We start from the raw sequence: 13,631 nt of genomic DNA on the forward strand, positions 1-13,631 counted from the left end.
CATCACCAAGGCTTTGGGAAGGAATCACCGAGGGTATAATTTGGGGTGGGGTGGAGACATCTATGCTTTTATTAAAAAAACCAGGTGCCATGAATAAAAATATGCTTCCCAAAATGGTTTGTAGGCCTAGGGTGTGCAAACTTGGAAGCCGGTATTTCTGAGACTTGCAAACTGGAGGGAGGCACTAGATATTGGCGGCTTTTCCTCCCCCCCGCCCCCCACCATTACCCTCCAAGGCAAACACTGGCATTCAAACACAAACGACAAACACAGGCTCAAACAAACTCACGAACGCACATGTGTACTGTCTTGAGAAAAAGGTCGGATCGGATCTCGCTCAGAAAGGAGATTCAGGAGACAAGCACAGAGATTTCAACTTTTTAAAAGTGCGCTGGATTTGTTTTCTAGTGAGAGATGGGGACAACTGATTTAAATTCTCCACTCTGAACTATTTGGGAGAGAGGTACTCCTGACCACTTCTCGGGCTCCTTCCGGCCCCTCTTTTCCAGGGGAAGAGTTATGAAAATAACAGCGGACGCAGTCGAGCGCTGGCTAGTGGCGAGATACTCTTCTAAGTGCATACACTTCTTTTCACAGGGATACTGGCCTATGAGTTTCAGCACCGACTCTCTCGAGTTGTAAAGTAAGCTAGTTCTGACGCATAGTAGGGACTTCATAAACGTTTTTGCAAAGCCGTTTGCGGATCTTTGACGTATTCTGGCGGTAGAGGGAGAGTGGGTTGGGCGCGGGGTCCCTTTTAAAGAAGGGTCAAAAGAGAAGAAATGGAACTCGGCGAACTTCCTCTTTAAATAATCGCTCTTAATTAGATCTCGGGCTTTTCAGTTTCGGCGTGATTATAACCCTTCAGGGATCGCCTAATAACAACTCTGCTGACTGTTCCTGTAATTAACTCCTAATTTATTTCAAACAGGAAAAAAAAAAAAAAAAAAGAAGAAGAAGGGGGCCCAGCCCCTTCGGGAAGAGCCAATCGGAGACGAGCGTCTCTGGCGTCAGCGCCAGGGCCGGCGCGGATTGGCTGCGGGCGTCTCCCACTTCCCCTCCGAGGAAAGGCTCGGCTCCCAGCGGGCCCCTCCCGTCTCCCCCGCAAAAAAGTTTGAGTCGCCGCTGCCGGGTTGCCAGCGGAGTCGCGCGTTGGGAGCTACGTAGGGCAGAGAAGTCATGGCTTCTCCGTCCAAAGGCAATGACCTGTTTTCGTCCGACGAGGAGGGCCCAGCGGTGGTGGCCGGGCCGGGCCCCGGGCCTGGGGGCGCCGAGGGGGCCGCGGAGGAGCGCCGCGTCAAGGTCTCCAGCCTGCCCTTCAGCGTGGAGGCGCTCATGTCCGACAAGAAGCCGCCCAAGGAGGCGTCTCCGCGGCCGGCCGAAAGCGCCTCGGCCGGGGCCCCCCTGCGGCCACTGCTGCTGCCGGGGCACGGCGCTCGGGAAGCGCACAGCCCCGGGCCGCTGGTCAAGCCCTTCGAGACCGCCTCGGTCAAGTCGGAAAACTCAGAAGATGGAGCCGCGTGGATGCAGGAATCCGGCCGATACTCGCCGCCGCCCAGTGAGTGCGCGCCTGGGCCGGGGCAGGGGTAGAAGGTGGCGCGGGGTACTGGAGGGAGCGGGGCGCGGGTGTTCCCGGCTGGGGATACCGAGACCCTTCTACGTGCGCTCCACTTCCCGGAAAGCAAGCCCAGAGCCTCTGGACCCTTTGGTGCCCGGGGCGTTTGGCGCACCGTCCGCATCCAAGACACCCTCTGGGTAGTAACCGCGCTGTGTGTCTGAGACTCCCTCGCCTTACAGATTGTTCAACTCTAGAGCCAGCCCTATCTGGGTTTACGAGGTTGCTTGGTGGTCGGTTTCTACAGCCCTCGGCCCTGCTCTCCTGCCACTTGGTTTTTGTTTCACTGTTCCCCGGGGTCTCTTCCTAGGGAGTAAAGGAGGTGGATCCATGTTCAATGAGCACTTGGATGAGCCAGGAACGAGACAGGTTCAAAACTCAACCCTGAGAGGTGTGCCCCCATTTTAAAGATGAGCTAACTGGGCTTAACCAGACGTTTAGAAACCATTTACTTTCATGAGTCCCGCCGGTGTCGAAGCCGGATCCCACGGAGGGACGGTGGCACCAGAGACGGGTGCGGGGAGGAAACGTCTCTCTGTGGTCTCCGCAGCCGGCACCTCGCCAGCGAGGTTCTGAGCTTCGCCGGGAGCGGGCTGGGGCCAGAAGCGCGCGGGCTCTTTTTGGCTCACAGTAATAATTAACCGCATTCCAGTAGGGCTTGAGAGTTTACAAAGTGATGCTCGTTAGCTCACTAGATCCAGATCTCTCTAGAACCCCCAAGTGTAGATACTGGACTTGTGACTACCCTGTTTTTCAGACGTGGACGCTGAGGCTTTTAAAGAAGACGGCCTTTGCTTGTCCTTCCCAGGTTACCAACAACCACTGATTGGCCAGGGGGACCTGGTGTCCACGCCCTGCTCCTCTATTTGGTGCCTTGACCACTTTTGCTTCCTCTTCCCAGACAGACTAGGTGGAGGTCCGCACCTGTACCCCACTTCTACAAGCGAGGCTGCAGAGATTTCTCCTCCCTTTCAGCATCCATTTTTGGTCCCTGGGTCCTTTTACAATTTGGAGACGTCATTCTTTACAGTCTCTTTTACTTTTATCTCTTGGCCTTTATGGTTTCTCTACCTCCTAATTTCCCCCGTTCCCCACCCCATTCCCTACTTTTAAGAAAGGTAAGGGTGGGGATTGTGGAGGGACTTTCTCCAAAGCTAAGAGAGATCCTTCACTATTTACATCATTCAGCCCTCAAGACTAGACGCACTGTATTTTGTGAACAAAACAAGGCCATACACCCAGGCGTCAATGGCAGTCCCCTCTGGCAGTCTTTCTCCACCCTGTTAGAAACTCTGAAAGATTCAAAGGGTGAGGAGATTAAGGGACTCAAAGAATTTAAACTCAAGTTTGCATAGTGCTTTACAGCACTATTCACTGTATTATCTTATCTCCTCTGTAAGGCAGCAGTCGGCCTCTTAACAGCTGAGGACATTTCAGCAAAGTTCAGAGAGGAATCGGCAGTTTGGGCCTGACAAAAAAAAAAAAAGAAAAAGAAAAAAAAGCTTGGGACCCTTTAATGATCACCTACCAGGTGGCAGACAAGGCTCTGGGCACTCTTAAAATTTTAGTACTCTGAATCACATTGAGGGATTAGTGTTACCCACTTTATTGACAGTGAAGTAGAGGCTGAGAAAATTAAAAGACTTAATTTGTTTAACAGATATTGAGTACATAGCCTACGGCTATGCTCAGCCAAAGGTATAGGCCTTAAATGGAGCAGTGTCCAGAGGTTGGGAATCTGCCATCCTTAGGCCTGTGGGTCTGGGAAGGTAACGACCCACTAGCCCTCTAAACATCCCTGGCTGTACTCAAGTTTCCCTACTCTTGGTAAGGCAACCTTGGGCCCTGGCTGTGACGTTTCTGTGAAAAGAACTGGAAATTCTGAGAAAAAAGTTTATAACCTGCACATTCTGCACATATACCCCAGAACTTAAAGTAAAAAAAAACCAAACACACACACACACACACCATAAAGTTGTTGGTGCTTTGGGCCTGGGGGTGGCAGCGGGAACCCTGTGGTCGGAGCAGTGGGTTCTGAGAATGCCAGGTAATGGAGCCTGGGGCGAGAGGGAGCTACCCGCCCGGGCCTGATTTTGTTATTTGGAGGAAGTAGGATAAATGCTGTTTTGCCTTATATAATCGCATCCTTCCTCTGGCTGGTTTAAAATGGGGGGGGGGAGGATGGAGAGGTGGGGAGTGTTGCACTGGGAGGAAGCCTCATAGCTTCATGGTTTTGATACACATGTGCGATCCCAGTCACCTGGATTTCATAATTCAAATGTAACCCGTAGGAGCAGCTGGAATTACCCTTTCCAGGTGTGTAGATGCTTCAAAACCCCACAGAGAGCCAGGAGCAAGGTATCTACACACTAGGAACTTAGTATCTGAGCTGACACACCTGGGTCCTCCTGAAAGCCAGGCCTAGTTTGAAAGGGTGAGAATTTTGCTGGTCTCTTGAGAGTCTCTTGACAGTGTTGTTAATTTGTAAATTAAGAAGTTGGCTCCCCAGCTCTCTGATAACGTAGGGATTAGCATATGCAAAAGTATAGACTTCTGTGGTAGTTTCTTACCCCTCCCTTTCCCAGATTTCTGTTCTTTGATTGATTACAGAGTCTTTTACCTCTTTTTAAGTCAGTAAAGTGGTGGGTAATAATGGGACACTAAGACAGATCCATCTCTTGTTGGAAATGGAGGCTGGGTTGGACTTGTGCTGTGTCACCCTCAAGTACGAAGTGTAAACTCTATCTTGGGCCACCAAAGTAACTAAACAAGAAATGCGACATTCTCCCATGAGTACATTGGAGTTAATACTGTGGCTACATTTGGAAAATTAGCATAGCTCGTAAAAGCCAAATGCAGAAAATTGTTTAGCATTCAATCACCACAGCTCTATCTCCTCCACCCACGCACCCTTGAGGAAGACAAGCCGAAAGTTAGTTGATGCTGGGGAATCACAAGGATATCCTAGTCTGTGATTTGCCGTAATTGAGTCCATTTTAAATGCGGAGTCTGGATGCTGTTGGCATACCTTTATTTTGCTTGTTTTTCCCCATGACAAACTAATCATTTACACATTTGCCCTAAGCCATAGAATGGGTAGAGGGGATGACTAAGATGTCATCACGTGCTCTCAATTCGGAGGCAGCATGATTTCCCCTGACATTTACATTTATGGGCTAGCTAATTTTTCCCTTCGTCTTAGTAAAGTTTATATTACAGAAGCACCCAGCCAAGAACCTTATCCCACATCCAGATCTTTAAAATGATGTTCAGATTTTATAATCTGTGGACTGGATGCAATGACAGCTGTGTGGTTGTTTATTGCGTGGGACTGCCCCCAAATTCAAAGATGCTATTAATTTACCACAGACCTTATCTGCTCGATTATCCTTCATAAATATGCTGACGCAATCCACTTTTTCTGGTTCAGAGAGGAGACCAAGGGAAACAGCTAACCCAGTTGCTAAGCCCTTTTTTATTTTCCTTCTCGTGTGTGATCGTCTCCACATCTAAGGGAGACTGGGATAACCATGAACCTGGCCTCTCATTTTTAAAGACAAAAGAAATTATGCGTAGAAAAGAGAGAGTTTTATTTCTCACAGAACACTTGATTCCCGTGTCTTACAGTATATGTTCTATTTCTGTTATCTCTAATGCTGTTTGTTTTCCATATAGAAGGTTCAGTTACACCATTAGGTTTCCAAACTTTTTGTTAAAAGACTCATTTTTTTAAAATGAAGCAACTTACCCATTTATATATAGTCCATCTCCCCCCAAGAAACACACATAATTTTGACAAAGGTACCTTTTTCAAAGATGAAACAAAGTAATGTCTTTACATACATAGATATGTTTATGTGTGTGTGTCTGTATGTATACGTGTATATATATATATTGTTTTTTAAAGCTAAGTGCTTTCAGTTGAAAGGGGAGGCTGGAAAGGAAAAAACCTAGAGAGATGATGGGGGACAGGCATTTTATATTATCATTTTAATGTGACGTAGCTTTGTTTTGCTAATCTGCTCCCCTCCCTGATCTCTAGGACATATGAGCCCTACCACCTGCACCCTGAGGAAACACAAGACCAATCGGAAGCCTCGCACACCCTTTACCACATCCCAGCTCCTCGCTCTGGAGCGCAAGTTCCGCCAGAAACAGTACCTCTCCATTGCAGAGCGTGCAGAGTTCTCCAGCTCTCTGAACCTCACAGAGACCCAGGTTAAAATCTGGTTCCAGAACCGAAGGGCCAAGGCGAAAAGACTGCAGGAGGCAGAACTGGAAAAGCTGAAAATGGCTGCAAAACCTATGCTGCCCTCCAGCTTCAGTCTCCCTTTCCCCATCAGCTCACCCCTGCAGGCAGCATCCATATACGGAGCATCCTACCCGTTCCATAGACCTGTGCTTCCCATCCCGCCCGTGGGACTCTATGCCACACCAGTGGGATATAACATGTACCACCTGTCCTAAGGAAGACCAGATCAATAGACTCCATGATGGATGTTTGTTTCGAAGGGCTTCCTCTCCCTCTCCAAGAAGGCAGTACCAGCCAATACTCCTGCTCTGCAAACCCTGCGTGCACCACCCTAAGCGGCTAGGCTGACAGAGCCACACGACAAAGTTGAAATTTGTTCTTTAGGCGGAGGCACCAAGCCCTGTTTTCTTGGTGTGATCTTCCAGATGCCCCCTTCTCCTTTCACAAAGATTGGCTCTGATGGTTTTTATGTATAAATATATATATAATAAAATATAATACATTTTTATACAGCAGACGTAAAAATTCAAATTATTTTAAAAGGCAAAGTTTATATACATATGTGCTTTTTTTTTTCTATATATCACCTTCTTGAAACAGACTGCATTAGTCCATTTGTTGTATTTTCTTAAAGAGGGATACAGATTATTTGCAAAATTTGCTAAAGTCAATGATTTTGATGGGATTATTGACTTCTGCTTATGGAAAACAAATATTAGAATTAGACACAATGCACATAGAAAGTATTAGATATGGGGAGATTATTCAAAGTGAAGGGGACACATCACATTTCTGCATTTTACTTGCATTAAAAGAAACCTTTATATACTACCGTATTTATTCCTATCTCCCCCCTCCCCACCGCCACCCCACCACACACATTTTTAAAGTTTTTCTTTTTTTAAGAATTTTTTTGTAAGACTAATAACTGGGATGAGAAGAATCCTGAGAATGCCTGGAGGTGAAAAATAGAAATACTTCCTAATTCTTCTCAAGGCTGTTGCTTAACTTTATTTCAGATAATTGGAGAGTAAAAGGTTAAAGCCTGTTGGAAGGAATTTATGGTTTCTGAGAAATACTAGGTACATTCATTCTCACAGACTGCAAAGGTGATTTGGATGTGTGTGTATGGGGGGGGTAATAGTAATTTTCTGCTTAAAAAATGAATATCTTGTAACTATTACCTATATGCTAAATATTGAACAATTAGTAGATCCAGAAAGAAAAAAAAATGCTTTCTCTGTGTGTGTACCTATTGTATGTCCTAAACTTATCAGAACATTTTCTATACTTTTGAACATGTTGTGGGCAGAAGGTAAAGCCATGTTTTGACTTGGTGAAAATGGGGTTGTCAAACAGCCCGTTAAGCTTCCTGGTATTTCACCTTCCTGTCCATCTCTCCTTCCCTCCAGTATACCTTTGTCCCTTTGAAAGGGTGCCTTGTACAATTTTATATATTTTATTGAAGAGTTATCTCTTATTCTGAATTAAATTAAACATTCGTTTTATTGCAGTAAAGTTGTCCAAACTCACAATTATTTTAGGAGGTGCTCTCTGTTCTTAGCTAGGCTTAGCTTGAAAGTGCTACCCAGATGAGGGGGGCGCTGGTATTTTTTAATATTTTAATGTAAATCAACCAAGAGTTGTGGCCAGATTCAGCATGTTGGGGTAATACGTGGTGGTGGGGAGTGAACTGAAGCTACTGAAATACTTTGAAATGTTTCCTCTAGCAGCTTGTTACTCATGGAAAAGAGGTGAAATTGCTGCTAGGAGTTCTTCAGAAAAAGTACAGTGAAAGATGAGCTTTACATAAGTGGTGAGGCAGAGAGATCGGCCAGTATCTAAGTCGTTTGTACATGATCAAGGGAAAATCTTGAACTTGAAATCTCCCGGCTACCAAAACATCAAACTTAAAACTGAGGAAAAGGGTCCTTATAGCTATTTGCAAATGGACGTGGTAACCAGACACATTCGCTGGGCTGAGGGATGGATGCCCGCTGCCCTTTCAGGAGTGTGTCAGATCGCATTCCGTTTACGATTCCTAGCTCCTTCCAAGGAGATGGACTCCGAACAAACACTCTTCGGTTTGAAGTGGAAAGGTGGTTCATTCAAGTCCTTTTGCAGCCCAGCCTCTCTCCCAGTGGAAACTGGATACAGAACTGCGGTCAGGCTTGGGTTTTGAGGCATCACGATAAAATGGTGATGGGTGGGGTACGCTGAGAAGAATCTTAAACTCAGCTTTCTGTTGCACGAATAAATCCGAAGCGGTTCCTGATGATTGATACCTTTCCGAGGTCAGTGTTCGGATGTGAGGCTCCGGTGACTCAGAATAGAAGCAGAAAGGCTGCGAGGACTTCTTGAGTAAACAGCGCAGTGGGCAGATTGGCACCTGGCACCTACCAGGACTGGCGCTTCGTCCCGCGTTTCCATTGTGCCTGCACGCACTTTGAAAGTGGGCGCCGGAAACTCCGTTTTCCTGTGGGGCCGGGGTCGGGCAACGTGGCTCAGAGGTTTCACAAGCTCCAGCGCAGAGATGATCCAAACCCAGGGGTCGGCTCGAAGTCGGAGTCTGATTTTGTCTTTCCCAGTTGCTCCGCCGGAACTGAGCCGCTGGAGAGAACCAAAACTCCCCGAAAGCGCGTCTCTGCCGTCCCGCCGGACGTCTCCGGCTTGAACTCCTAATCTCAGCCCGGAATTTAGCCATATTCATTTAAGGATTGCGTTTTCCAAAGGCCAAAGCCTTTCCCGGTTTCGTCATCACACGCCAAGTTGGGTCCCTAATTAGCCTGTCCACCGAGCTTCCTTCCCGGCGCCGCTTGGACCCCGCAGCCCCGGGCTATCTCAGCCCGGGTCGGGGATCCGGAGACGCCGGCTCCGGGTTAAGACTCTTGCTCGTCCCCAGGAGGACGGGGTCGCGATCCAGAGTGCGATTCGGAGAATAGGGGCTGCATCTTACGTGGCTGCCGGGGTAGACTGGAATCCGTCTGGGGGACTGCGCACCATCCCCATCGCCCCAGATGCCGAAACAAAACCTGAGGCTCAGAAAGGGGAAAAAGAATTGCTCAGGCTCGAACAGACGCACCCCAGCGCTAATAGGTGGATGGGGTTACCGAGCTGAGAACCAAGCTGGAGGTCTGCGGGGCCGAGCCGCCGCCTTGCTCTGAGGCTCCCTTCAAGCCTGCAGTCCCGGGTTGGGTCAGGAGTCACCGCGGTCAGGGCCTCGGTCAGGCTTGGTCGGGCACATAGGGCGTTTCAGAGGCCAGATTGACAACCTGTGGCGGCAGAAGGACCCTCCCTTACTAGGGACCCGCGAAGGCGCGCATTGCAAATTAAAGCTGAAGATGCCAGTGTGCGGGCTTTGGACGTCCTTACATCCGTTGCCAAAAGCCCGGCACACAAATGTACCCTCCCTTCCAACCTTCCATACTTTCAGTGCTTTGTTCGAAACTTTTCAAGAGACACAGCTCCACTTTTTGGAAAGAGGGGAAGAAAGCAGGGGAAATCACATTTGTGGAGCCCCTGCAGAGTGCAGAACTAGGCTTTTTTTTTTTTCACCCGTGTTCTCATTTAGTTGCTACACACCCCTTGGAGAGGTATTATGGATGTCACGTATAGTAGAGGAAACTGAGGCACAAAGAGGTGACTCACTAAGGTTACAGAGCTGGTAAGTAGCCGCAGGGAAATCCACGCCTAAGTGTGAGTGGATGAGGTGGGCAGGAAGGATGGTGAGGGCAAATCAGGCAGGAGCTGTATCAGAAACGATGCAAGGGTCTGGGGACACTCTGGATCCCCAGACCCTGAGATTCCAGGCCTGCAGTCTCTCTCCAGCTCCCCTTCCCATCCCTCATTGCTCGCTAACACAGTGGACCTGGGGCTCATATTCAGCCCTCTCCTCTCCCCTTCCCAGCCTTGCCTTGGCCTCCTAGGGGGAATGGAGGGAGCAGGGCAGCAGGAGGTAGGCAGTGAAGGCCTGGCTGAGAGCGGTGGCTGGTGAAACGTCTGCCTGACCCGACTGAAAAGAGGATCCCTGCCTTTGAGCAGAACCTTGTCTGACCGATTGAAAACTCCCACGGCCATTCTTTGCTATAAAAGCCGCTCATTTGCCACGGGTTGGAGAGGCCATTCCCCCACCCCCACTCTGTCTCCACTGCTGGGTTTGAAATAAGCATAAACCTCATTTATAAAAGAACCCACGTCACACACACACACACACACACACACACACATACACACACACACCCTCCCCGAAATCACAGGGCCTGGTCGGTGAAGTTGACTGTGTCTGTTCCACTCCTTCCATGTAAGCAAAAAGGTTCTTCCCGCAGATTGGTGATGCTGCAGGCCTCTTTAACAAAATAAAGTGGTCACAGCAACAAGGAAAATCCCTCAGTCAACTACTGGACCCCTATACCCCCTCTCCCACCTTCAGCCACCCTCTCGCCTCCTCCCTCCTACAAACTAAATAAAAAGCAGTAAAAGTACTTTCCAGAATAGCCAGCTTCAAAGCAGAACAGAGGACCAGGCTGCAGGAATCCTGAGTCTTGCCCTGATAAGGTTTGTAATAATCAAATCCAAACTCCATCCACCTCCTTTGACTCTTTCCAACCTCCTCCGGACCTCTCTGCATTTGTTGATGAAAACACTTTGATGTCCTGAGTCCTCCAAACAATTATTATTATAATTTTAAACAACCTGGTATTTTCCATTACTAACGGCTCAGGCTTTGAAGTTACACCTCATAATTTCCTAAATTAAATAAATCATTTTAAGTTTGCACTGGGAGGCTTTTAATAGCAGAGAAAGGAATATCATTATCTTATTGAGACCCAATTGTGGTGGCTCCAGTTTGGCTGTAGCTAGGGGCAAAGTAGGCTCACTCTAACAGACATACTTTATTAACCTCCCATAACTCTTGAAAGAACATTTTTATATTTTCTTTGATTTTCACCCTCCCTATCTTGTTTTAAAGCTGTCCCAACCTTTAATTAGTGCCTAATATGAAAAGCATTATTTTTTTAATGCTATGTAATTTACCAGCGGCAACAGGCCAACTTAACAATTGTTTATTAGACTTGGATTTTCACACAGGGCAAAGAATGCCGCTCCAAACCCAACTTTTCATGGGTGGTTGCACTAATTAATACAGTGTCTGAGACTCCTAGGGGGTTTTTTAATATTGAAGCCTATGGGGGCGGAAGGGGGTTTTAGAAGTCCAGCTCCTGCCGATGAAGTTCTCTCTCTGATTTCTTTCATGCTGTTTTGATCCTGTCTGTGGAGTCAGCACAGACAGAAACTGTTCTCTGGCTCCGAAGACTCCAGGATCCCAAGGCAACAGCCCCGGGAACCCCCAGCACCTTCATTTGTGAATTATGACTTGGGGTGCAGAGATCCCAAGGCTCACTCCAGGCTTGGATATGGCAGTTCCCCTCCTCCTGCCTAGAGGGGGAAGGAGCTGGCCTGATGGCTTGGGCTGGGAAGGAGTCAGGCTCTTGGGGGCAAATGCCAGGTCTCCCAGGCACCAGGCAGAGCTTGTCTCTGGGCATAGAATTTGCTGAAACGGAGTCAGGAACAGGGATGGGGTAGGAGAAGGCTGGGGGCGGGGGGAGGACCCAGGCTAACTTCCTTCCTGCCTTTGCTTCCTCTGACTTTTCTGCTCCATTTTCCTCATTCTTTGTCTCTCATTTTCCTTTCTCATCTTTCGCACTCCCTCCATTTCACCTCTTTCTCTTCCTTTTTTTTTTTTTTTGATGTCCTGCTTTTATTAACTTTTCTCCTTTCATTCTTTCTCATGTCTGTCCCACTATATAGCTTTCTAACTTTTATCTCTGTCTTCTTATTGTCGGTAACTTCTTTCCAAGTTCTCATTTTTAACACTTTTCCCTGTCTTTCCCTGCCCCTTTCTTTGCCTGTCACTTTGCTCCTCCATTGCATCTCTCTCTCTCTCTTTTTTTTTTTTTTTTTTTTCTGTTTTCTAATTGATTCTAATTCCCACAGTCTCCTAGTTCCCCTCTTCTCTTCTCTTTTCCATTCTGTCTTCCCCGGTTCCAGCGATTTCGTGTCGGATTCCGGGAGCCCAGCCCAGCGCGTCAGGAGCGGTGCGCCCAAAGCTGCGCCCCAGCTCCGGGGACTCCTGGTCACCTCGTCCCTTCCGGCGCCCTTCCCTCTTAGGCTGCACCTGGCAAGCCAGCAAGGGAGTGACCCTTGCGCAGGAAGGGGGCGCGTCACCCGCTTTCCCCATGGAACCGTGGGCGTCGCGGGCGACAAGGGCAGCGGCCAGGCACTCGGCCCCTTCCGCCCCTCCCGCTGCCGGCCGCCCGTTTGATGTCGCGGGCCCGGCAGGAATGCGGCCGGGTTATCAATCACCCAGCTGGATCCCGAAGGTCTCGGCCTAATCACATTTAATTGCTCGTGGAGGCCCACTCTCGCCCCGGGCCGGCCGCCGCGCTCAATTACTCCCCAAATACCTGCCATCAATAAATACGCGCTGACACCGGCCCGGCCCGCTCCACCGGCACGGGAGATCGCAGCCGACCAGGCGCCCTCCTCCCTGCCCCCTGTCCCCCATCATTAAACTTACACCTAGACGCCCAAAGGAGCAAGCCAAGCAGATAATAACAGCCCCCTATTACTGAGCGCTTCTAAGTGCCAGACACTGTTGCTCGACGATTTACACCCATCAGCTCACGGGTGCCAGTGAGTGCTCGTGGGTGTCACCACCGTCCGGGAGATGGTATTACCATCTCCTTTGGAGCCAAGGAAACCAGGCTCGGATCATTCATTAATGCGTCCGAGGTGAGGTAGATAGGCAGTGACCCAACTGGGATGGGACCTTGCAACCCCGTGATTCCACGGCCATGCACAAAAGCACTAGGCAATAGTGCCTCCCAGAGGCCAGAGATTTACCTGGGGGCCCGGGCCCTAGGTTGTGCTGACCAGCACCTAAAGCCAGGTACTTATTTACTCAGTATTCAGGCAGGATTTTATTTGTCCTCTCACCAACTTTGTGAAGTAGGCACCCTTCGCCCCATTTTCCAGATGTGAGCTTGGGGGAGTTCACCCTCCAACTGAGGCCACCGCCTATCTCCAGCCTGAAGACTTCCACCACTCTAGGTTGCCCTCCATTCACCCTCTCCCAGCATTCTGCACTCCATTTTCACTCTGTATCTTCAAAGCAACCCTGAAATTCAAAAACTATGGTTTCCCATCTTCCCAGGGCAGCAAATTGCCTAAGGAGGTGACACAGCAAGGCAGGAATCACACAGTGGGTGAGCTCAGAGCCCAGAAATGTCAGCCCCAGCCCCAGCTATTTGCATTACACCATCCTGCTTCTGCTGGGAGTCTTTGCTTTAAAACAGAGCACATCATGTCTACATTTTATGCGGTTTACCATTCATGGGGAGGCAATAATTACACATCTAAACAAAGATGAAGGAGGTGAGTGTCATCTGCAGCCTGTGACTTCTTTTATTTCATACCATTTTTAATCCCTCATATTTATGTATAAAATATATACTCTCATATTCAGGATTTCATATAGCCCTCCAGGTAATAGGTGGTGAATTATATTTCCATCTTAAATAAAATAAAAAGGATGCTCAGTGAGGTGAGATGACTTGCTTAAAGTCACACAGCAAGGAAACAGAGCCAAGCTTTACAGATAGCTGTGCAGTGTCCTTCCACCTGGATTAGGTTAAGTTCTTGCTAGACTGGAAGTTTGTGTTTGTGTGTGTGTGCACGCGCGTGTGTGTGTGTGTATCCACCTAA

At 48.5% G+C, this 13,631-nt stretch overlaps 1 protein-coding gene across 1 annotated transcript; it reads left to right on the plus strand.

Moving 5' to 3' along the window:
- Positions 1 to 1,104: 1,104 nt before the first annotated feature.
- On the plus strand, positions 1,105 to 7,380 carry MSX2 (msh homeobox 2). Its single transcript, XM_012461032.2, has 2 exons — positions 1,105 to 1,558; positions 5,658 to 7,380. Exons 1-2 carry the CDS (start codon positions 1,180 to 1,182, stop codon positions 6,080 to 6,082), a joined length of 804 nt encoding a protein of 267 aa, XP_012316455.1. The 5' UTR covers positions 1,105 to 1,179; the 3' UTR covers positions 6,083 to 7,380.
- The last annotated feature ends 6,251 nt before the right edge of the window (positions 7,381 to 13,631 follow it).

This window comes from Aotus nancymaae, unplaced genomic scaffold (genome assembly GCF_030222135.1).
Source record: "Aotus nancymaae isolate 86718 unplaced genomic scaffold, 86718_ANA_hifiasm-v0.15.2.pri h1tg000015l_1, whole genome shotgun sequence".
In the NCBI taxonomy this organism is placed as follows: Eukaryota; Metazoa; Chordata; class Mammalia; order Primates; family Aotidae; genus Aotus; species Aotus nancymaae.